Below are 24,859 nucleotides of genomic sequence, written 5' to 3' on the forward strand. Positions count from 1 at the left end.
TAATAATCATGGCTAGTGACAGTGTTTTCAATATTGTAACACTGCTGCAGCTCACTAATATTACTGCAAGTAATCTGTGACACCACTGTGACTTGTATTACAATGGCAAAGTTTTCAGATGACAGTATTGTGTTTACCTAATTTGGCACATATAAAAATATAGCTAAACTATAACAACCGTGTGCACGGCTATTTAAATAAATGTGGAAAAATACTAGCTGCAACGTCTTTTTTTGCTTGAGACAAAAATAAATGTGGATATATACAGAGAAAATGACATAAAAATAAATTTGGATGAATACAGACGGAAATGTTAAAAAAAAAATACCATAAAACCGGGAGCCCTAATTATAACTCAATCAGTGAGTGATTTCACAGGATAACAATTCACAAGTGACAACTAAAGTGAAAACATCACAACTGAAACACACACAAATCAATTATACAGCTACAGCTACTACCAGTCAAAAAAAAGAGAGAACAATAATGAGGTAACCCATATACCCGTCAACACTGTTTCAATGGAACACATTCAGGATACCAACCAACGACGGTATTTACATGTCATGCAATCGAGGATATAAAGTTTGGAAAAAGTTTTCCCTCAATTGCTATACTATTTAAAATGCTAGCTGATCCCCTGTTGGTTAAAGTTATGCTGACGCGTTTCGAAACCCTTTCTATTTTAAGGGATTCTCCTCAGGGCTGTGACCGGATTCTGTTGTTGTTTCTAGAAATCACATCAGGAACGTTAAGGACCCAATTTTTCACGTTGTTGACCATAGGCTTGTGGCTCTTGATAATGTGGGCAGAGTTTGGGGAGTATTGGATTAGGCAGGTTTTGTTGTTTGAAAGGCACAAGTACTTAAACATTCAGTATTTTCTTTCTTTTTCAGGGCTGCAGTGGAGAAACTTCTCTCTGTGCCAGCCGTGATTTTAACAATTGTTTACTTTTCGCAAGTGAGTAGTGCACATTAGGAAACCTACACCCGACGGCATAGATGAATTAATGTAGCCGGTTTTCAAGCGCATGACGTGCGTGCAGTAATTATGTTTATTTCTCAAACAGCTGTCCTTTAATCCGCATGGCAAAAATAGATAGGGTTTTGAAACATGTTGGCAGAACTTTAACCAACAGGGGATTAGCTAGTGTTTTAAATAGTATAGCAATTGAGGGAGAAACCTTTTCCAAATGTTATACCCTCGATTGCATGAAATGTAAATACCCCCCTTGGATGGTATCCCGAATGTGTTCCATTGAAACAGTGTTGCTGAGTATATAGGTTACCTCATTATTGCTCTCTCTTTTTTTTGACTGGTAGTAGCTATATAATTATTTATATGTGTTTCAATTTTGATGTTTTCACTTTAGTTGTCACTTGTGAATTGTTATCCTGTGAAATCACTTACTGATTGAGTTATAACTGTATTTTTTGTTTTGATCTCTTTTTTAGCCTAATTTTCACATTATGTAAATAATGAAGTGTTGTCCATCCCTATTCTGTGTAGTTCTTAAATGCATTAGAATCTTTGAAAAAAAAGAATAATTAAATGATGTAGACCCTCTTATTTGTGATTTGGTCTCAGTCTGTTAAATAGTTGACAGCACAATAAATAGTCAGCTAGATATTCCCGTTTTTCTGTAACTTTCTAAATGTGTCATTTTTAGAAATCCAAAATTATCATTTGAGGGGCTTTTTAATTGCAAGGAATTTGACTATAAACAGCATATCTCTCTCTGCTCCCTATCTGAAGTTAGCACCTATTAAATGTAATAAGGTGACCCAGTGATAGGTAATGGGAGAGATAAGCCTTACAACTGGGAAACATGACTTTAGGAGTTGTCCATTGCTAGGACATGTAAAATGTAACTACACATACCCTACGTTTCAAAACACAATGCACCGTTCTCTATGAGACTTTAGAGCCTATCTTAATTGTGACTTATAAGTACTAAACAGGAAGGCTTAGGCCTGGCAAAAGGCTTATTTTGTCTGATTGAAATCACAGTTTAAAATTCACTACAGACTGCAGCGGAAGGCCTGAGACATGATTTTAATGGCTACTTTATTGGGTGGCACGAGTGTTGCTGTCCACTTGTAGCATTTAATTTACAGGCCCAGGGTACATGTAGTGCCCTTTACTAGGGACTTACAAGTTAATTAAATGATCCAATCAGGTATATGCCAATTGTACCATATTTTAAGGATAGAGCACACGCAGTTTGGCACTGATTTGCAGGGTCCTAATGCCAACAAAAATGGGTTCAGCAGCAGACAGTAAACATCTGGACGTGATTCTGCAAAATAGGGCCTGATCCAACAATAGACATCCCTATACACAGACAGATATGAATAGGGTGAAATATTTGACTGAAAACACACAGGTCTCGGTGGTTCAGTAGCATATCAAGGGACAATAGTAACTTTTTCCCATTATATGGACTCTTGTGTGGTCACAATTTTTCATCTAGTGAGTAGGCACTATATTTTACTACCTACTTACTAGTGTGTCAATGGACAAACTATTGGACATAATGTTCTAGTGTGTCAATGGACAAACAATTGGATATAATGTTCTCTCTACTTTTATGTCCATATCAAGGATTATATTGGAGGGTTGGCATTAGCTTGTGACTGATAGTGATATTGGACAGTCTTCATTAGCAGTGATGAGGTAATTGCATAGTAATATGTGCCATCTGGTCTAGACTCATCAGGGTGAATGGCTCACAAGCTCCACCACAAACATTGTATTTTCACTTTAGAGAAGGTGATTTGTATTTCACTCTAGCTTGACCAAGAATAAGAATGTCTTTTCTCCGCAGGGTGAAATTGATCGTCCCCTACTATGACAAAATGAACCCAGGATCCAGGGTTGCCATTTTCAAATGGATTGAAACGATCCACACTGTGAAGTCCTCGGCAGACAGCAAGGGTAAGAAGAGTCCGGATATCTATATAGAAGATGAGTGACGGAGTAAGCATGTAAGCTATTGACCCTCCACAAAGGTGCACCTTGCTTCAATGACATGTGATCTTCCTGAGCTTTCAAACACTGCTCCAAATGCTTCAATGCACTTCTGATTCTGCGATGAATCCAAAATTTTAATTTACAGAAAGAGAAAGACCACGGGGCAATGGGGGGCAGTATCTGGACCTAAGGCATCATTATTAAGGGACGAGATTCATACATTTAGAGTATGCTCGATGGTTAGATCCTAATATACTGGTCTTGCATAGAGTAGCGGTTTGGAAACTGTTTACAGAAAAGTTAGGATTTTAACTTTATATTTCAATGTTCTACAAGAAATTGGTATCTTGGATCAGTCCATGAAAGGAGGTATGTACTAGTGGCACATGGTCTATGATTGTAGGAGAGGAAGAGGAGGAGCGACGTGAGAAACTGCAGCTGAGCGGGGCTAGAGAGCGGAGCGGAGCAGCGCGTTTAGCCGAACCCGAAGCCATAGCCGTAGCCGTAGCCGTGGCTGCAGTGGCCGCAGTCCCGCAGCGCCGAGGGGCAGAGAAGGCAGCAGCAGGTAAACGGCGGTGGGAGAGGCGGCTGTAAACGGCGTGCATCGGGGGCCGAGCACAGGGGCCACCCCTGCATTACCTGCACCTGCATACCCCGCGCTTGTGGCAGCCATCTCAGCTGTATCGACTACAGCAGCGGCAAGCGGTGAACGCCTGTGTTGAGCACAGGGGGCCTTTCCTGCGCACCCCATGATAGCGTCTAGCATCTTCACTGCATCTTTACTGCACTGGCACCAGCGGCCCCAGCGTGGTGCAATAGCGGCTGCAACAACGGTCGCTTGGTGGGTTTGGTGTTGGTGCCCAGAGCCTGAAAACATGGAGGAGCATGACGAGGAGTGCAGTATTTGACTACTGTTTTGCAAGGGAGAAGGTGACAAGGAGTCAAGTGGCGTCCCTACTGTGTGGGGGGTTTTTCCAGGCGAGTGCAGTTAAGCAAGGTGAGTCAGCCCGTCGCACTGCCTTCCCACTGCCTCCCCCATTTCGCCACACCATCCATGCCACAGCAGCCCTCGTTGACATCCCCGCCCTCAACACGGAAGCACAGCAGCAGTAGCATATTCTCCTTGATAGCGCTACCCACCTCCCCCCTTGACTGTAGAGAAACGCTAAAGAAGGAGGAGGGGGAGTAGTGATCAAGGGGCTGTAAAGGACTGTGGGCAGCAAGGAGAGCTGCAACAAGCTGCAACAAGGGTCACTAATAACAGCTTTTCCTCGACCCAACTAAGCCTCCAACGACCTAATTAATTAATTACGCATCCTGCATCAGTCCTTCTACTACTTTCCAAGTCTGATTCCTGATTCCGGGTCTTCTAGAGAGCCTGCTGTTCGCTCTGTGCAGTCGGAGCTGTTGCCGTGAGGGGAGGTGTGGAGCCGCCCTGCCGCCCTACCATTCTGCCATATCGCCGCTTCTGCTGCCGCTTCTGTAGACCCGGTTGCCAGACGAGGGTCGGAGTGCTGCTGTATTGCTCGGGCGGAGGGAGCATAGGCGGCAGTTTAGCGGAGAAGCCCCGTGTGGTGTGACACCGCACCACAATTGTGCAGCAGAGGGCGCCAGATGCAACGAGCCACAAACGACGAGCAGTTACGAGGAGAAGGAGGCAAGAGGTGAGGGGCAAGAAAAGCTCCGTGAGAAAACCCCCGGCGGTCTGCAGCTTGCAGCCTGCGGTGGTTCTGAGACCCGGTTTTGAGAATCGTAGAAACTTGGGGCCTCGGAAAGGATGACAAAAAAAAAGAGAAGAAAAAAGCAGCCAGCAATCTGAAAACGGCCATACAAAGTCACCAGACCTGTGTAAGGCTGCACCGAGAAACTTGAGGAGCGCAAAGCCCGCAGCTCAGGACAAGAAGTTCTTTTTAAAATGGCCAACAAGAGGACTCATCACACAATTCTTGGCAAAACCTACGTCCAACCCAGAGAGCACACCACAGAAGGCAGTGCAACAACGACTTAAGAGCAGTGAGGAGTTGGGCAACAGCCCAGGGAGCCAGCTCCTTCTAACTCTGCCAAATACTCAAATACAAAGCGCAATTACAGGGGGCTTAAGCCCAGAAAGAAGACGCTCTCGTTCCTGCTCAGGGTTGGGACATCCATCTGGAACAAAAATCAGACACACAAGCGACTCAGTAAGCGTCTGCATCGCACGTGACAGTAGAAAGACAGATCAAGTTACAACAGCCCTAATACACTGTCAGGATCAATCAACGGCGAATTCTCCGGAGTTGAGGGAATCACCAAGAATCAGAGACTCTGTTCTAACAAACATAGGAGTGTCAGAGCAGTCCCAAAATGTGGGATATCTATCCCCAATATTCCTTCAAAACCTGGAATCTAAGATACAAAGAACATTAGCTCTGACCCCAACCTGCTATAGAAGCTGCCATGAGAACCGATGCACACCTTCTTCTTCGCCATGCTCCCAAAGTCAACAGTTACAGGAGAGTAGCGTCACTCTTGAACAAGGAGCATCCCCTTCTGGAGAAACAGTGCAAAATATGGCCAGATCTCTGCTCTGGCAATCAAAGAAAATGGAGCTACAAATTGTTCTCTTAGCAACCATCGCGCAACGCCTAGTGGAGCTGTACAACAAGGCGAACATACTGGAGCAAATGCTTATTGATATCCAGATCAATTGTAGAGGCACTTGCACGTGTGCAGCCCTCATGGACACATGGGCAACACTGCCAGAAATTCTTAAAGGTATGGTAGAAGCACTAAAAATGCAATCAGAATCTCCAAGCAATAAGTACAGCTCTAGTCCTGCTCTAATTTTAGAAAACCAGTCAGGTATAGCAGGCAGAGGCAACCCTGTGGATTCAACAACAATCTCCGAGGCACAAGACGTTCCGACACTAAACAATTCCTTCAGTGGACCTTCCAGCTGCCACTCCAACAGCAGTAATCTGTCCCCGGGAAAGCTTCCAGAAGACAATAATGTCAACCAGACAAGGATGGAGAACCAGTTGTCAAGGAGGGCCAAGAAAAAGCTAAGGAAACAGGAAAAAAAGCTAAGACAGCAAAAAAACAAGCCATTTTTTTACCAACTCACTTTCAAACATCACAAGGTACCACAGAGACAAGACGTCTCTTCCCGATCTTTATAAAAAATCAATCCGCAAAGAATCCAACAGGCACAGTTCCACCTTCCCCGGGGAAGGCAGAAGAGAGGGATAGATCCAAACAGTCAAACCCTCACTCAAAGGACACTGAAAGCCCAACAAGCACGGTAATTAGAGTCCTATCATCCCCAGACACGAACAACAAAAAGAGAGAGCAAAGAAGTTCTGAGGACGCACGAAATGTCCTAGCTTCTGGGCCTGAGACTTGCATCAATAAGGGACACCTTGCCCCAAGTGGGCAGAAAATGTGCAAACAACCAGAACAGGCGACTCAAAGTTTGGTACAGCAGCAGGCCTTAGGCCAATGGTCCCTAGGCACTAGACACAGTGCAAGCAACATTGAAGGAGAACCATATGCCCAGAGCTATACAAATCAATGTAGTAAACTAACACACGAGGTGATCCTAACCCCTAGATACCAAATCAAAGGCAAGCATGACATTCTAAACAGGGGCAATATACTCAGACTCTTCAAGCACATTCCGTCTCTCATGGAAATACAATCAAAAGACCTAGTTTGGGTTAAATTCATAAGTTTAACCAGCGATTCTCATGGTGAATCAACCTCAATCGGACTAAGCCGACACGCCCAAGTGGGGCTCACAATGGAGGAAACAGCAAAAATGGCTGACTGGGGGATTGACATAGCATTCCCCATTCCGGAGAAATACCCACATGTATTAGCAGAAAATTCGCCAACAAAGGAGATTCTTTCGGTATTAAAGGGGACGGCAGTCAAACAAACAGGGATAAGCGTGGCAAGGGAACAGAGTCTCCTCAATGCTTATAAGATAATAAGCTCAGCAGAGCAAAGGGCAGTGTTCCACATTGTTCCAAATCACTCTGCAAGTCAAAACATGCCGAGGGGTCCGGAAGACGTGAGCCCGCGACGGCATACCCAACAGTATTAAGGGTCAAGGCAATTTGAATAAGAACCGAAAAGGGGGGAATAACACGCGCCTGTCAATTGTATCATGGAACGTCGCAGGGCTAAAAAGAATGCTCAATTGCAAGGCAGCATGCTCATACCTACGAGAAAACGACATACTTTGTCTACAAGAGACTTGGGCCACTGAACCTCTAATTTTCTCAGGTTTCTATGAAGTTCACACTGCTGCAATAAAAAGTAATATTTTTGGGAGAGCAGCAGGAGGGCTCTCAATTTACATCAATCACAACTGCAAATTAGAGGTAAACTTAATAGAAACTAACTCCGCTAATCTCCAAGCAGTTCTGATTTCCGGCCTTAAAAGCAATAACAGCGCAATTCGTCTGCTGATAATCAACTGTTATATAAACCCCGCCACAAAGCAAAAAAAGCAAGTCATAAAACTATTATCTGAAAAAATGGACAGTTTCATAAACAAACATTCTTCCCATCTCCCAATTATCGCAGGGGACATGAACATCAGGGGCCTAGGAGAAGATATAAGATACAGACCTAGTGCAACTGAAGTGGTGCCCCTACATCGGCTGTTGAATGAGCATAACATGGTCTCCACTCAGGTTCCCAAGAAGGCAGTGGACTCTCAATGGCTGCCTCTGCCCACATTCAAGAACAAGTCAACAATTGACTACATCTTTATCGCTGAGAAATTGGTAACTTACTTTAAAGACTTCGAGGTGGAAGATAGAGAGGAAAGTGACCATAAGCCACTGAGGGTCACACTTGACATAAAGGGGAAAATTGCAAAACACCCCGGATCTTTGGGAACCTCAACCGAGGAAGAGTATCATACGTTATTGAACAGAATAAAATGGACCACAAAACTAAGTCCAGTTCTTATGGAATGGGTCACCCATAAAGAGCAGTGCCAACCTTTGGCTCCCCCCCTGGAGCGCTGAAGGGATCTACTGGAGGAACTAAAATTGGTTTTAGGACAGAACAGGGGTAACCGGAATGCTCAAGGTCTACACCCGCAAAACCACCCACTGCAATTAAACCCCAGGGACTTAGATCAAATAAATTGAAGACTAACAAAGGCATTGAAGGCGAGAAGAAAAGGAGAGACAACTCACCTCAGTGTGGAAATAAAAGTGCTACGAAGTGAACATAAAAAAAAATATGGGAACTCCGGAGAAAGAAAATTGAGGCGGAGTGGTTGAAAATATTTAACATGCTCAAAGAAAAAGGCCAGTCTCGACTTTGGAGATACATTAGCAAACTAAATCACAATGGCCAAAGCGAAGAAAATGGGGTGGTAGCAGCGGAGTGGGTCAAGTATGCACTACAATTGTACACAACGGACCTGGAAAGGAAGGTTAATCAAGAACAACAAAATCCACAAGACAAAGAAGAAGAAGACACATGCTTGTTTACCAACACAAAAGAGATAACCATCCTGATCAAGAAAATGAGGTCAGATGGTGCACCAGGCCCCAATGGTGTGCCAGCGGCAGTATTCAAAGTGGCATACAGATTCTGGGCAGATCAGCTAACCCCTCTCTTCAAGCATGCCTTTGAAACGGCCTCTACTCCATCATCATGGAAAGGTTTAATTCTATTTCCTATATACAAAAAAGGAGACCGCACAAAACCAGAAACTTATCGGCTACTGGCCCTGTTAGATATTGAGGCAAAGGCATATGCTAGAGTGTTGCTGAAGGAACTGGAAAGCTGGGCAGAAGAGAACAACATCCTTCCCTTTTTCCAAACAGGATTTAGACCACAATGTTCCACAGTAGATAACATCATAGCACTGGGATACCTGTCCAGACGGGCGATCCAGCCCGCTCAGCCCCCTTTGTTTTGCTGTTTTGTAGATTATAGCGCAGCATTTGACCGGGTAGACAGTTGCACACTATGGAGAAAACTTACCAACTGGGGTATACCTCAAAAGCTGCTAAAGGCAATTAGATCGCTATATGAAGGGACCTGGGTAAGGATCAAGACTAGTCAAACGTCACTGACCAATAAGGTCCACACCAACAACGGCCTTAAACAAGGGTGCGTTCTTGCACCGCTCCTTTTCAACATCTATACATCCGACCTGGGTCAAGCACTGGAGGGGGCAAACTTAGTCATCCCGAAGATGGGGAACGTGAGGCTGCAAATTCTTCAATATGCCGACGATCTTGTAATTTTGGATCATACCAGGATTGGCTTGCAAAAAGCCTTAGATGCGGTATATAGCTTCAATCAAAAGAACAACCTACTGGTAAACCAGGACAAGACGAAAATCCTCATCTTTGGAAAGTACCATCGAAAACAGACAGCTCAATGGCGCCTAGGGGATCAGCAAATTAGATCTTGCAAAAATTACAACTACCTGGGTCTCAGGCTCACGGAAGGGGCAAAATCAACTGCTCATCTGAAATATCTAAGAATTAAAGGTGCTGGGATTATTTGCAGCTTGAGAAATCTCAATCGAAAATTACATAGCCCACTCACGGAACCCATTCTGAAAGTTCTAAAAGCAAAAACAGTGCCCTCAATTAATTACGGCCACCTAACCTTTCCCGGCGCCTTTGAGAATTTCTACATGAGCTTTCAATCTTTCATATACCAGAAAGTGCTGACAATCCCACGACAGGCCAGGAGAGCCAGAGTAAGGCTGGAGCTGGGACTTTCTCGCCCAGACATCTCTTGCCAGGGGGATACAATAAAATACTACATCCGCACTTTGAGAGCTCCAGCAACAGCCTTGAAAGCTCAAATTAAATCAATCTTTGAAGAAAAGGGTTCACCATGGCAAGCACAATTGACGGGAGCTATTCAATCACTAGAAATAGAGGAGCAAAACCTGGTCAATAATAATATTTCAATTGCCGCATGGAAAAAAGCAGTGAACAGACAGGTGAAGCACATTTCATTTACAAGAGATCTGGAAAGTCTGCATCACCATCCAAATCTTTCCACACTGGACGCCTCTTACAAAGTGGGAAAAGCACAGCCTTATTTTGAGCAAGCACTATCAAATCAAGTTCGAAAATAGATCACTTATATGAGGATCTTGGCATTACCCATTGTGGAGTTCAATCAAAGCTGGGCCCGTGCGGACAAATTAATAGCATGCAGACTTTGTGACTACCATCAGGAATCCTGGTATCATTTGCTGTCTTGCTGCCCAAAGCTAGCCAGTGAGAGGCATCGCTTGGTCATCCCAATCTGCAGAGCTCAGGGCCTCAAGCGATGCAGCGAAATCTCGGACTTGTGCTTTTCATCCACAGAAAGTCAAATAGCAGCACGGCTGGGGAAATTTACAGACCTAATCCGTGCAGGACTAACCGCAAATGCTGAGCCGCAGAAATAAATCTACAGGTCTGGAAACAGGGGAGAGATGGACAAACCTCTGTCTTATAAATGAACGCTCTTTGCACTAAAATAGTATTACTAGAACATGACACTGTAACGAATGTTTTAGGTCAAATTAAACTGTGGCAATAATCAGGCGTTTTAACATATTTGGTTTTTAGATAATTATTTTAGAATGTTAGCATATTGTGATGATTTTAATTAATCGAACAATAAAGTTTGTTTTTTTTCAACTCAGAAAGGAGGTATGTCGTTGTGCTGTGTAATTACTGGTCAGATTCAACAACATTTCATTTGAGGTTTATTCTGCATGACCGTACAATCTTTGGTCTCAATAAAAAACGTATCTCTATGATTGCAGGCAGACTTTGTCTTCAAAGCCAAGATAATGTTTGATCTCTGCAGCGAATATCACCTAGATGTTGAGGAAACCCCTAGCACATATGATGCATTCAAATGATGTATCAGTGAAACTGATGACCGATACCTGTGTTTTGTTTGTTAGATTTTACTTGTGTACTTATGAGAAATGAAGATTCTTTTTTATAAAATGCATATCACCTCGATGAATGAGGTGAGAGTTACCCCTGCATTGCATCAAATTATTCTCTTTTTTTATTTAATTTTTTATTTTAACTGTGTCAGAGGGATCACGGCATTTTACAGGATTAAGTCAACTCATCACATTCTATAATTAACAAGAGATAAACCAGAGAAAAGGTCAAGAAAAAAAACACACACAAAAACAAAAAAAGACACCTGTACCAAAGAGAGAGACGAAAATAGGTATTCACAATGCGAATATCAATACCATACTCAAGCCTTTGTACTATGGATAACTTACATCCATTGATGTTTGGACCAGATCTTAACCACTTTCATAAATCGCCTGGGTCCATGTGCCTTAGCTATTGCCATTTCACACTCATACGTTTGTCGGAATAATGACCAAAATTCAGCAACTCTAGGTGGTATTACCTCCACCCATGCCATCGCAATGCATAAGCACGCACTAGCTGTGATGACTGATGTCAGAGATTTAAGACTGTGATTGTCCCCACTCTGTACACCAATTAATATCTCTTTGTTATTTAAGCTAAAGTTGAGCCCCATCTGTGTGGATAGCAGTCGGAATATACTATCCCAAAATTCTTTAAGGGTTGGACATTCAATAAACAAATGTACCATGTCTGCGGCATAGAGATTACATTTTGGGCAATGTACACTTGGTGAATTCGTAGACGGTGTCCATTTGGAAATACGTTCCGGTGTATAATAAAGCATATATATCGTTTTGAATTGTTGCAGTTTGAGATTCACAGAAACTATTGCTTGATCGAGTGTTTCCTGTGCCTTTTGTAATTCTAATCCTGTTATTGTAGTTGCTAATCACAGGCTGCATTTTGCCACTATCTGTGCGCTATCATCTTCACTATGCGACAAGCTCCCGATAAAATGTATCTATGCCACATTTTGAAGATTGATAGAGTAATGTATAAACTCCGGAGATCTCCTGGTAGTTATTAAATTCGTATTTGTGAATAAAATAGTCCCTGACCTGAACATATTTAAAAAGGGATTTTTGAGGTAGACCAAATGTTTCCTGTAACGCAGCTAAGGATCATACTCCCTGATTATCATATGAATGGCCCAGTTTTTGTAGCTCTTTCTCTCCCCAGACTCGCTCCACATTGTCATGAAAGATATTCGGGAGAATTGGATCACCCCACAATAGAGTAAGTGCGTGAATAGTTGGCAAAGAAAACTTAATACATATTTCACGCCAGACTTGAACCACATCCCAAATCACCCTAAATCTTACCCTTTTGAAATAATTAGGATCTGTAAGCTTATGCATTGCATATCTGATATCTGGTCCTAATGCTAATTGATAACAAGCTGTGCACTCCCTCAAGTTATCCCCATTAAATAAGCCCTGAATTCGGCCAAAAAATGCAGCCCAAAAATAAAGTTTAAAATCCTGCAGTTTGAGTCCGCCCTGCTCATATGGCAATTTCAAATACCTAATGGCCCGTCTGGCTTTCCTGTAACCCCAAAAAAATCCCTATAGCTTCTTCAAGTCGCCCAAAAAAACACATCTGGTACCTACAATGGTATGGAGCAAAAAATATTAAGAAACTTGGGTAGAATATTCATTTTTATGATATTACATCTACACCATATACTCAGAGGAAGTCGATGCCATTGCCGTAGCTTGGCACTGACTAACTTTAGTAGTGACTCGTAATTGAGGGTGACTATACTTTCCACTCTGTTGCTAAAGTGAACCTCCAAGTAGGTGGCAGTATCTGTAGCTCCCATAACTGGCGTAGATGGAGTAGGCGTTTCATGGTTCAGGATTGTTTGCATTTTCAGTAGATTTAACTTGTATCCGGATTACACCCCAAATGCTTCTCCCTCCTTAGAGCTACAGTTCATAGCAGTACATGGGTTGGTGGCATATAGAGCAATATCATCTCCATATATAGTTATTATAAACTTGACCCCATGCAGCATTAGTGGCTGTATGTCCTGGTTCAGAAGCAAATCTTTAATATATGGTTCAAACATAGAGAGCAAACAATAACGGGGATAGCGGACATCCCTGTCGCGTCCCCCTAAATGTGGAAAATAAAGAGGAGACTTTACCATCTGAGACAATTTTGGCTCGGTATATAACTTCTGCATTAGGGCTATATACTGGTCACCAATGCTGAACACTCCCATGGCCACCCAGAGTGCCTCCCAGGTGACTCTATCAAAGGCCTTCTATGCGTCTAGCATTATCATTCCTATTCATTCTGGTATTTTACCAGCAACATCAAAGGCAGAGATAGCAGTATTGAAATGCACCATCGTGTCTCTTCCAGGCACAAACCCATGTTGTTGTTTAGAGACAACTCATGCATAAAAGTGTCCAGACACATGTTTGAAAATATCTTTGCATCTGCGTTTATCAAGGAAATTGGACAGTAGGACCATCTGTCTTCCGGTGATCTACCCATCTTAAGAAAAATCGGCTATGTTCATCACTCCCCTTGATGCTGGAGCTTCCCCACCACTGTATATGTGGTTTGTCAGTTTTAGGGAATCAGGGGCTAGAATATCTATAAATACTTCATACAGTTCCAGGGGGATACTATCGTTCCCAGGAGCATTCCCTGATGCTATGTTACTCACTGCTGCCCCCACTTCGCCTATCTACACCTTTGCAGCTAGTACGTGAGAGTGTATGTAATTTAACCGGGGATCTGGCTCTCGGCCAAATAATTGGCTATAACCTGACCTTCGATAATACCTGGTTTGCTATAAATCCTTTGATAGAAAGTGGCAAATTGATCAGCGATGAGCTGCAGACACTTATGTACGACTCCATTGTCTCCTGTGATGCTTGAATGACATTCCGCGCCTTTTTATCTGTTTTCTGATGGGCAAAAACGCGTCCTATTTTCTCGGTATACTCATACTGGTAGACTCTATTCTTATGATATGTAGCCACAACTTTTCAGTGAACCCACGATTAGCCATTTGATGCCGTTCCCTTAATACTGCACACTTCTGATTTTCCCTAGCACTGGTGCTACAGTTGGCTGCCTAGTGCCAACACAGGCATGCTTGCACCATAGTGCAAGGGTACCTGCATTGACTGAATTGTTGTTTATGTGCAGTAAGGTGTGCCTTCCTGCACATAAACAATCACTTTTGGTGATTTGTAACTCCTATGTGTGCTGCATTGTGCAGCACACATAGAAGTTGCAAATCATCATTTGTGTAGTGATTGTTCATGTGCAGGAAGGGACACCATCCTGCACTTGAACAAACATTCATGGCGATTTGATGTTTCATGTAAACTGCACAATGCAGCACACATAAAAACTTTGTGTGGCCTTCCTGTGGGCCCCTTTATGTGAAGGATTATTCCAGGAACATCTGAATCACATCAGAGTTTAATGTTCACATGTCAGGATATCTCATGAGCTTAAACAAGACAAGTCGGTCACCATGTTCATTACATTTTTGTTCTTACTCTAGAGAATCGGTTTTGCGTCAGGAGGAAAAATATCTTAAAGGGAGACCTGAATACATTTTTTAAGGCTTTGAGTTGACCTTCCTGGTTCGCGCAAAGCAAAGTTAAAGCATTCCTGACCAACTGTGCAGGCAAGCAGTGGCAACTTAGCCTCAGACCAACAGGGAATGTGTTACACTGCACAAAAAAAATGTTGTCTTTCGTGAATCAACTGTAGTGGTTAAAAGGGAGAATCAGCCTTGTTATGTTTCCTGGTTTCGTAGAAAGTTGCAAACTGTGATTTTAAGTAGAAACTGCTATCCTCTTTGACCCCAATAGTAGGTCTAAGAGGATATCAACTTCCACTTATTATAATTGATATTCAGATTCCTCTGCGTGTCAAATAGAAATAATTAGCCTTCACTTTAGAGAGCCGTCCAGCTAGGAACCAGCAAACTAATACATAATATCAGACCATGTCTTTTTTTTTTATTGGAGTTCATGGTGCAATAAGGAAATACATAAGTACATAACCATAAGCAAGGTTTAAGAACATCTGATACATATATGAACAATTAAAGAACACAATATTTTATATGGGGGTAAAAAATTATATAAAGATCTGTCAATAAATATAGCAATACAGTACATTTCAAATTCTTATTCTATCGTCCATCCAATTCTTAACCGGGGCCCATAATCGTCTTCCCATTTCTCGTTTTTTAACACCTTTAAATTCATAGAGGGCAGACTCAATATTGTAAATGGCCAAGAATCTGGACATCCACATCTGAAAAGACGGGGCTGTTACATCCTTCCAACCGGCCGAAATAATGATTCTAAGCACGGCGACCGACATAAAAACCAAAGCAGCCTCGTCATCTGTTAGAACCAATTTAGAATCTGAGCCAAATAACATTAGTGTTGGGGATAGATCAATCTTATGACCTAGCAGCCCCTCCCAGAATTTTGTTATTCCATCCAGGGCGGGGGTCAATCGTTCACAAGTAAAGAACATATGTAGTAGGTCAGCTTGTCTCTTATTGCAGCTCGGGCAGCAATCATCATTCCTAACACCCCAAGCAAATAATTTAGCCGGTGTATGGTACAGATTAAAGACTGTTTTAAAATGTTGTGCTCGTAAGTTGGACGCCCTAAAAATCTTTTTATTCAAGCTTAATACTAGGTCCAAATCTACATCCGTGTTTCCCAATTTAGTTGCCCAATCACTTTCTACTTTTCCTACATCGTCCTGTAATCTGGACACCAGCATGTTGTAAATATCTTTTATCTTCCTACACCTTCTTCTCATACCCTCAACCACAGGGAAGTCTACGAGGGGTTTGAGCTTTGGTCTACAAGACTGTAAGATACTGGAGATTTGCCCATATATAAGCCATTGATTTGAGGGGAGGCCATATCTCCTTTGCATGTCCTCAAACCCGCTTATCCTATCTCCTACCATTAGGTCTCCAATAGTCTTAACCCCTAAGTTCCTCCAGACTCGTAGGATCCCGTCATTGCTTAAGTGAGGAAAAAGGCTAGAATTAACCAAGAGGAGAGAAGGGTTGACTTTAGGGATATGAATTTTTTTTAGAATTGATTTCCATACTTGCCATGCACCTAGCAGGATCTTAAATCGTGCCTTTCTATAGAACCTATATTCCAGTTCCGTCAGCAGTAATCCCGTAGCTTTCTCCCCCATTAGTAGATTGAAGATGGGAGGGGGACCCTGGTTGTCTGTAATAGTCGCATCAGTGTCGCATTGAAACAGGATTGACATCTGGGTTAGGAGACAGGTCCAGTGATACAATCTCAGGTTCGGAAGTGCCATCCCACTCCTTTCCCACGGAAGGGACATAAGGGTCGTTGAACGTCTAACCTTGCCGTATTGCCATATAAACTTGATAAAGACAGACTCTAATTGCTTCAGAATTTTCTCCTCAATATATAGGGGAATGGCTCTAAATAGATATAGCACCCTTGGAAACATCGCCATTTTTACAACATTTACTCTCCCGACCAGCGAAAGATGAAGGGCATCCATCCTTTTCAGTTCTAGCTCTATGGATTTAATAAGGGGAAGGTAATTCTCTTCCACTATCTTACCCACTGTAGCATTTATCTTAACCCCTAAATATAAAGCAGAATCAACATATCTTGGGTCGGGTCTTGGTATGTTTCTAGAGCAGATTATCTGGGTTTTGGATTCATTCAGAAGATATCCAAAACCTTGACCAAAAAGTTTAGCCATCTGTACCAGTTCTGGGAGTGTCTGCTGTGGGTCTGTTGTGATAACCGCCAAGTCATCAGCGTAGGCTAAGATCTTGTTTTCATAACTATTAAAAATCACAGGAGATATTCTAGGGCACTCTAAAATCTTCTGAATGAACGGATCAATGTATAGAGCGAATAGTATGGGGGAGCAGGGACAACCCTGCTGTGTCCCTCTACTTATCTTAAACTTGTCTGATTTCTCTCCCATTACCGTAATTGTCGCTTCTGGGTCTATATACATAGCTTTAATAGCCCTAATAATATTTGGACCAAAACCCCTCCCGGCCAAAATGCTCCAGAGGAAGCTCCACTCCACCTGATCAAAAGCTTTTTCTGCGTCGAGCAGGATCATGGCCATCCCTCCCCCCACGGCTTCCTGGGCATCAAACAGAGTTATTGCTCTAGATGTGTGATCTGTCGTACCACGCCCAGGAACAAAACCATGTTGCCATGGAGAGACAAGATCGCCTATGATCCTGCCCAACCTCTTCGCCCAGATCCGTGAATATAACTTGGTATCGGCATTTATTAAGGATATAGGTCGATATGACCCCGGTTTCTCTGCTGGTTTGCCTTTCTTATGAAAGACTATGATGTTAGTTTCCTTCCATGAATCGGGGACCACCCCAAAGTACAATATCCCATTAAAAAGATCTACTAAAAGAGGAGCGATCTCTTTTTCAATAGCTTTATAAACCTCCGAGGGGAGACCATCAGGACCAGATGCTTTCCCTGGCGCTAATTCTCGCAGGGCAGATAAGACTTCCTCAGACGTAATATCTTTATCGAGTGCTTTTCTTGTTGTATCATCCAAACACGGTCCTCTGTCAATACACTTATCCTCCTGATCATTATTGAAAGGGTCCTTCTCATATAATTCCTGATAGTATTTTTTAAATATCACTAGGATATCTTTTATCTCTGTGTATGTTATCCCTTCCTCTTCTATACATGGGATCGCATTCTTTGTTTTTTCCTGTCTAATCCGGAGTGCAAGTGCTCTACCAGCTTGCTCACCCGTTTCGTACCTCTTTGCCCTCGAAGCTTGGTACTCCCCTATTGCTTTCTGTGTAACCTCCTTCTGCAGTGCCACTTTTACTGCCAACAAAACTCCCTGACTAGCCTCGGTATTACTGCCAGTAGCGATATCCTTTATATGTTGTTCTTCCACCTCAACTAGTTTGACCATTAGTCTCTCTACTTCGCTTCTATCTTCCTTTCTAAGCCTGGCAGCACAGCTGATTGTTTCTCCTCTTAGAGTGGTTTGAAAGCCTCCCAGACCCCATTTCGGGATGTACTATATCTATTTTCCGCAAAAAATTCGCCAGCCCATTTATTCAATCTGCTATCTGCTAACAGCCTTCTTTCAAAGGTCCAGTTTGTTTTAGACCGTTCTAGCCCTCCCATATCGTAGTTCAGCAGCAAAGGGTTGTGATCTGAAATAACCCTTGGGAGTCTACTTATCTTAACTTTTTCAGATTCCAAAGCAGAGACAAAAAATTAGTCCAATCTTGAATATCTCTGGGCTGGATTTGAAAAGTAAGTATAACCTAGATTTGAAGGTTCTTTAGCTCTCCATAGGTCCTGAAGCCCATGAGAAGCTAACATAGATTGAACCGCTTTAAATACTCTAGGTTTCCTTCCCTGATACGATGTACCCATCCCCCATTCAGATGAAATATTTAAATCTCCCGTAAACACTAGAGGAGAGGGCCAATTTGCAAGCTCTATTTCTGGGAAATCGTAAATTTCGGGATCGTCCTCATTAGAACCATACACCGTACAAATGGTTAGTCCCAACTCCATCTCTATAATCACCCATCTGCCATTACTATCTACTTTCACCTTTTTAGCTTTCCCTAAACTTTTTCTTCCTAGAATGGCAACCCCTCTGATTGTTAATGTTTGAGTTGTACAGGCTAATAGTTCAAATCCATTTATACAAAGCAAATTTCTCTTAGACCAAGGGAGGTGGGTCTCTTGTAAGCAGAGAAGATCTATTCTGTTATGTTTAACTAGATATGCTAATTTCTGCCTTTTTCTCCAATCGTTTAATCCCCCCACATTCATTGTACATATATTAATGCGTGTCATCGCTGAGAGTGTTACAACCTGTATCAAAAATCCTTTCAAAAATCATTTCTGCATTTAGGTAGCTGCAAAGGTGAGCCTAGGTCTTATATCTTTTCTTATATCGTATCTATTCTTACTTTTACAATATCTATATTTTGATTGTACACAGTGAAAGATGCCAAGGCTTCCTGGCTTACATCTGATGCCCTAACCTTTCTGGACCGCTTCATGCTTCAGGCTCCGATATCCACTTTGTCGACTGTAGCAAGTATGGAAAAGAGCTCAGTGAGTATCATTTAAATACATATACGTGTAGATCAGATGGGAGGACAAGATGTCACCATGCCACTGGAAAGCCTTATTTCCAACGTGGAATTTTCTTTTAGAAATACTTGTTTTTCTAATAAATATATTATCACATTCCACCAATTGGATTAAATGTTCAAATTAAATATGGTGTTGCAGTGATAGTATATTTAAGCAGGTAAACAAACAAACCTTCTGCTAGAAGATCAGTAGAGTATGAGCAGAAAAAAGAAGGCGTATGAGAATGTCGGAACCAGAAAGCTAAGTAGGGAACTTGAATATTAAAAGCTGGAGGGAGACAAGCATTGTAGACGCAGAACAGGGGTTTAAGACCTTGGAAGGAGATTTTCCAATGCAGGCTATGAAAAAACACAATATAGCAAAGTTTAGGATAGAATTAAAAATTGTATACAAAGGTGAGGAATAGGTGGGAGTAGAGCAGTAGTAAAGGAAACATGAGATTTGTGTTGTATGCCCAAGGGGGATCATTAAGAATCCGGATGTTGGTTGCTATCTTGAGAGGAGAGGAGAGCAGAGCCAAACACGTTCTGATGTGGGCAAGTTTGCAATGAGATGGGTAAATAGACAATAATTGCAATGGACCATGGTTGAGGTTGGACAGGGTATGATGCCGTTTGGTAAATGTAACCATATTTTTAAGTATATGTTGATGGGTGTCAAGGATTAGTTTAGACCTGGCCCTGGGAGTTTATGGATTAAGAGACATTGGGCCTCATTACGATGTCAGTCGGAAAACCTCTGCCCCACAGTTGGAATTTCCTAGACCGCATCGGAACCCTTCTGAATGACATTGGGTCGCTATATAATCTGCCTGAACCATTACGATGTTCGGAAAGTAAAACCACTATTCCAAATCAGTTCCGACTGTCTCTCGGAGTATTTGTGTCTGTCGGAACCCATTGTGCACCTCTACGAACAGCATTTCGGACCGACTGATTACGATGTCAATTTCCAACAGCCTTTCCTAGTTGGCCTGTCCAACTTGTAAAGGCTGTCGGAAAGTGACTTTGGGGGCCCCTAGCAGGCGCCCTTCATCCTATGTCCCCTGGTTGAGGGGCAAGGGGGTAGCTAAGTGACCCCCTATAAATCCCTGCACTGTGTGGTAGGCACAATGTGGTGTCCGCGACAGGGTGCAGGGTTTTCCGCACACACCCCATTTCCTCATAACAGCCTATGTTGTCAGGCAGAACATGAGCTCCCATAGGGAACAATGGGACTCTGACAGAACAGTGTTTGGTTGACTCATAATTGGTCAGTTTGAACTGCAGACCATGAGTCAGTTGGATCTTGAATCCGAGACGTTGTCGGGCAGAAAGGTTCTGCTCGGTATCGTAATGAGGCCCTTAGTGTGAGGCAATGTAGAATCAGGTGACTGTAGACTGCTTTGACAAGACATGATGGTGGATGTTTTGCAACAGCATGTTCAGGTGGATGAATGGACAACTACTTCTATTACTAGCTTGGAAAATTGGGGGATTTTCACAGCTCAACAGCAGTATTAATAATATTGAGAAAGAAAACACCCTTGAGGAAACCCACAGAAGCGAAAAATATGTCTAATGCCAGAATTGTTGCACACCACAAAGCTAATCAAAGTGCAGCTTTGCTAACCAAAGGAACAGCGCAGCTCTGTCTGAGTATACAAAGCTACATTTCTTTATTTTTCTCCTCCTTTTATGCAATTGCAATAAGGGAGCAAATAAAGGATATCACATGTGATCAAACAGAAACTCAAACAGGTGCCTAGTTCGTCTCCTAAGAAGAATGTGAAAAGTCCTTGAGAAGGAGATGTAGTAGGGTTTATTAAAAAGCTGACCTAGCGAAATGCATGCTTTCTCACTTGCCTACACCAGATTCGAAACAAGGCTATGTTTACTTGAACCACCGATTAAATATATGGGTTTGATTCACAAAGGTAACTTGCACTTTTGAGTAATTTACAGTACGTTTATTGCTTTCAGTATTCACAAACTCAAGTGTAAATTTACTATAAAAGTGTAAGTTACATGTCTCAACTACCCTGAGTACAGCAGTTGGCTTACTCTTGTGTGGGTGGGTGACGTCCCTATCTATTCCCCTTTGGAGTAAGTCAGCCCCTTTACCCACTCACTCTCTACAGTCCCACCTACATTTACTACTAAAGCATTTACTTATTTGTGCAGACACTCCTGAGTCGAGGTATAAACTCTGCAAATAGTATGTGCATAGCATTTTGTAGTATGTTTTGTAGTACTACACAAAGTACTACAAAGTGCAGTTTGTAAATCAGGCGCATAGTCCACAGCAGCGAAATACGAATGATAGTAAGCTCAAAATGTGTGTTAATGTGCAAAAATGGAAATGTTTTGGTAGTGTTTTAAGCAGATATAAATATGATTTGTCACATGTTATTATAAGTAGATATACAATGTTTTATCCATATTTATTAATTAAGATCTTATGGCCATGACTGAGAGGCTATTTATTATTTTTATAAAATACTCTACCGTGGATATTACAAAATATCAAAACATTTTGTTCACTGTCCATCAAATTGTTCTCAATTTGATAGCAGAACTGTGAATTAGGTTATGATCATCCACAGTAATAAGGATACACTTCTTAAAGTTCAGATTTACACCTCTCTGCTGCACTCTAATCAAATGCACAACGTAGTATAAATGCACTTAGGAGATGCAGCAAGACAAACTGGGTCACATTATGAAACCAACCATGACATCAAACATCCTTGGGTTAAGGCTTATCCTAACACTCTTCCAAACATGGCTAATATAGGCTGCTTGCTCGTCCTCAGTAGCTGTAACACGTTTTCTCTTACTGTGCATTTAGATGCAGTATACATTTAGCATTTTGTGGACCTGGACACTATCTCGCACAGGTCTCATTCTACTCAACATCCTGGCATGCATGTATTCCCTCCATAGCCTATTGGTGCCTGTGGCACTACAGGGACATACTGCCAAACAAACATATCACTATGAGCCCATACCAATTACATACTTGTATTATACAAACGTTTATAACAATGTAAGATTATTTTTAAAATTGTTTCTGTTATTATTGTTTATATAAAGGTGAGTTTTTTTACATATAGTTTGTAATTTTAGGTGATTTAAAACGTTTTTTAAATAGTAATTTATAGGGTTATAGCGGGTTGTTGGGTTTATACTGGGGTAGGATGGGAAGTTAATTAATTAATAATTGTTTATAATTTATTTAACAGATTTTAATTCAATCATATGACTGATAGTTACTATGTAAATTATATAATATTGATTTATTTTCGCTATATGTTATTTGCAGGATGTTATGTTTCTAGGGGTATAGAGTGGGAAGTTAATTAAGTAATAATTAACAATACATTTTTTAATTGGTAATTATTTGATTTTAATTATGTAATTTTATGGAATACTTATTTATTTGACTTATATTTTAGTTGCAGGCTGCTAGGTTTACAGGTGTCTAGGGTAGGAAGTAAAGTATATTATTCAATGACAATTTAGTAATAACTTTTAATTAATTATTTAATGAATTATTAATCATGTAAAATATCGAATACTGATATATTTTACTGATATTTTAGTTGTGATATGCTGGCCTATATGGGTATATGGCAGCAAGTTAATTAAGTAATATTTAATAATAATTTGGAATTTAGCTATTTAATTCTACATATTAACATTATGGAATATGTGTTTATTTTAATAATATTTTAGTTGGGGGCTGCGAGGTTTGTAGTGTTCTAGGCTGGGAAATTAATAAATAAATAATTTGTTTACCAATTATTAATTGATTTAAAATATGTTAACTATGGAATACCTATTTTGCAAGTAAAATTTTAGCTGGGGGCTGCTAGATTTGCAGGGGTATAGGGTGGGTAGTTAATTAATAATGAATAATAACTATTTATTGACTGATAATAATTTTATTGAATAGTAATTATGTAATTTTTCCTTGCTGGAGGACTCATCGTGGTCACTGCGGGCCAGGCATTGACACTACAGATCGTGCCTATTACATCACGATTTGGGCATTTTCTACCATACATACTTTGCATGAGTGTCTTTATGCTGTGGGGTCGTTTTTAAGATATGGATGACAGTTAGATCTATTCATCATATATAGATCCATCTGCTTGGACCCACACATATCGGTAACACTGAACATCGCGGTCACTTCTATTGGATTATCATTGGATCTCCTGTCCTCAACCTGGCAAGACGATCCCCTCCATCAATAGCGGTGCTACTCCCTCAGATCTTTATTTCTTACACCATCTTTTTGAAGACTCTTCTTATCAGCATAAGCCCTGAAGAAGTCCCTCTTTGGGACGAAACGCGTTGGCTGTATGGTGCTTCATTTTTTCTATCTGAAATAAAGAAATCAAACTGAGGAACTTCGATCTCCGTGACTTATTGGAACTGTAGATTAAATACTGACTTGTCTTATGTTAACTATTGTGGTGCACCTGTGCTGGTATTCATAATTTATGTAAATTAGTCAATTGTTTTTTGTTTTTAATTACATGTATATGTATTTTATGTTAATTAATACATTTGATATAAAGAGTTTAATATTATTTCTACATTCATTGTGTTACTTATATATGAAATGTGTTTAAAGTGTAAAACTCCACCTTGCCTATCTTTCCTTTAGGGGAGATCCACCCATATCTAAGTTTACCACTTAGGGGCTGATTACAATCTCGGAAGAAGCAAATCAGATTCGGAGGCTATGTTTCCGACCGAATCGTCCCCCGAACCGAACCACCAAGTATGATGCGAAGATCCCTTTCGAGCAGACTGAATAGGTTCCGAACACGTTCCTGTTGTGTGACTCGTTTGCAGCTGAATTGTGCCACGCAATGGAGCCGCCAACCAAACGAGCAAGTACGATGCACGATTCCGACAGCCATATCGACTTGGTTTTGCAAGGACAAACTTTGGGGGGGCATGGCAGGCCCCCCTTCACCCAGAGCCTTCTGAATCATTCACGGGGGGACCCGTCCCCCCTTTCCATGCATCTACAGTGTGATGAGCACCATGGGCTGCCTGCCACAGGGGACATGCTTTTCTCCACCCACCCTTTTTTGCAATGAGAGCCTGTGAAAGCATTTTGTAAAGGGGCTCCCATTAAGTTCAAAGGGCGTCGGAGCGAACCAACTCTGTCACTATATGGACACATTGGAATCGGTAGCTCGGACTCCCGGAGCACGAGTCATTCGGAAAGCTCGACAGATCCGAGTCGCCTGGAAGGCTTTCTCTATGAGCTCGTAATCAGGCCCTAAGTTGTACATATGAGAGGGGCCAGGAGAGTGAATGGAAAAAGGGGCATACTTACTGCTAAATTGAAGGGTTTTAGGGAGGAGTGAGAGGGGTTAGGGGGACCTGGGGAGGGGTTTAGGGAAATACATACATGGCAAAAATTTGGAGGACCAAAGACCTGAAAAGGTAGGCGAAAACGCACTAATCTTCCCATTACGATTTGATTTTCCAAAGACACCCAGGGTATTTGAATTGTAGTAACTGACATGTAAGTGCTATAAAATTATTTAGGGTCTTTTGGCTGATGAAGAAAGTGCTAGAATTGTGTGGTTTGTGCCACCGTGCATCATCTTAAGGAAGGCCATCATGTTCCTAAATATTTATAAAGACATACTCTTATATCAATTAACTTATTCAGGATGGACATTCATTTTATTGCATGTGATTACTCTGAGTTCCAGACCTACTGCCACTACTTTAAATAAACCTTGACCTCTCAATGTAGATACGT

At 41.6% G+C, this 24,859-nt stretch overlaps 1 protein-coding gene across 1 annotated transcript in view; it reads left to right on the forward strand.

Moving 5' to 3' along the window:
* Nucleotides 1-24,859, forward strand: part of LOC144824950 (otoancorin-like) — a 559,576-nt gene that overhangs the window by 57,076 nt on the left and 477,641 nt on the right. Inside the window, exons 4-5 of the mRNA XM_078683892.1 lie at nt 2,828-2,937; nt 18,927-19,042. Coding sequence (XP_078540018.1) covers nt 2,828-2,937; nt 18,927-19,042 — 226 coding nt within the window. The remainder of the gene's footprint in view (nt 1-2,827; nt 2,938-18,926; nt 19,043-24,859) is intronic.

Source organism: Lissotriton helveticus, chromosome 3_1 (assembly GCF_964261635.1).
Source record: "Lissotriton helveticus chromosome 3_1, aLisHel1.1, whole genome shotgun sequence".
NCBI classification, from domain to species: Eukaryota; Metazoa; Chordata; class Amphibia; order Caudata; family Salamandridae; genus Lissotriton; species Lissotriton helveticus.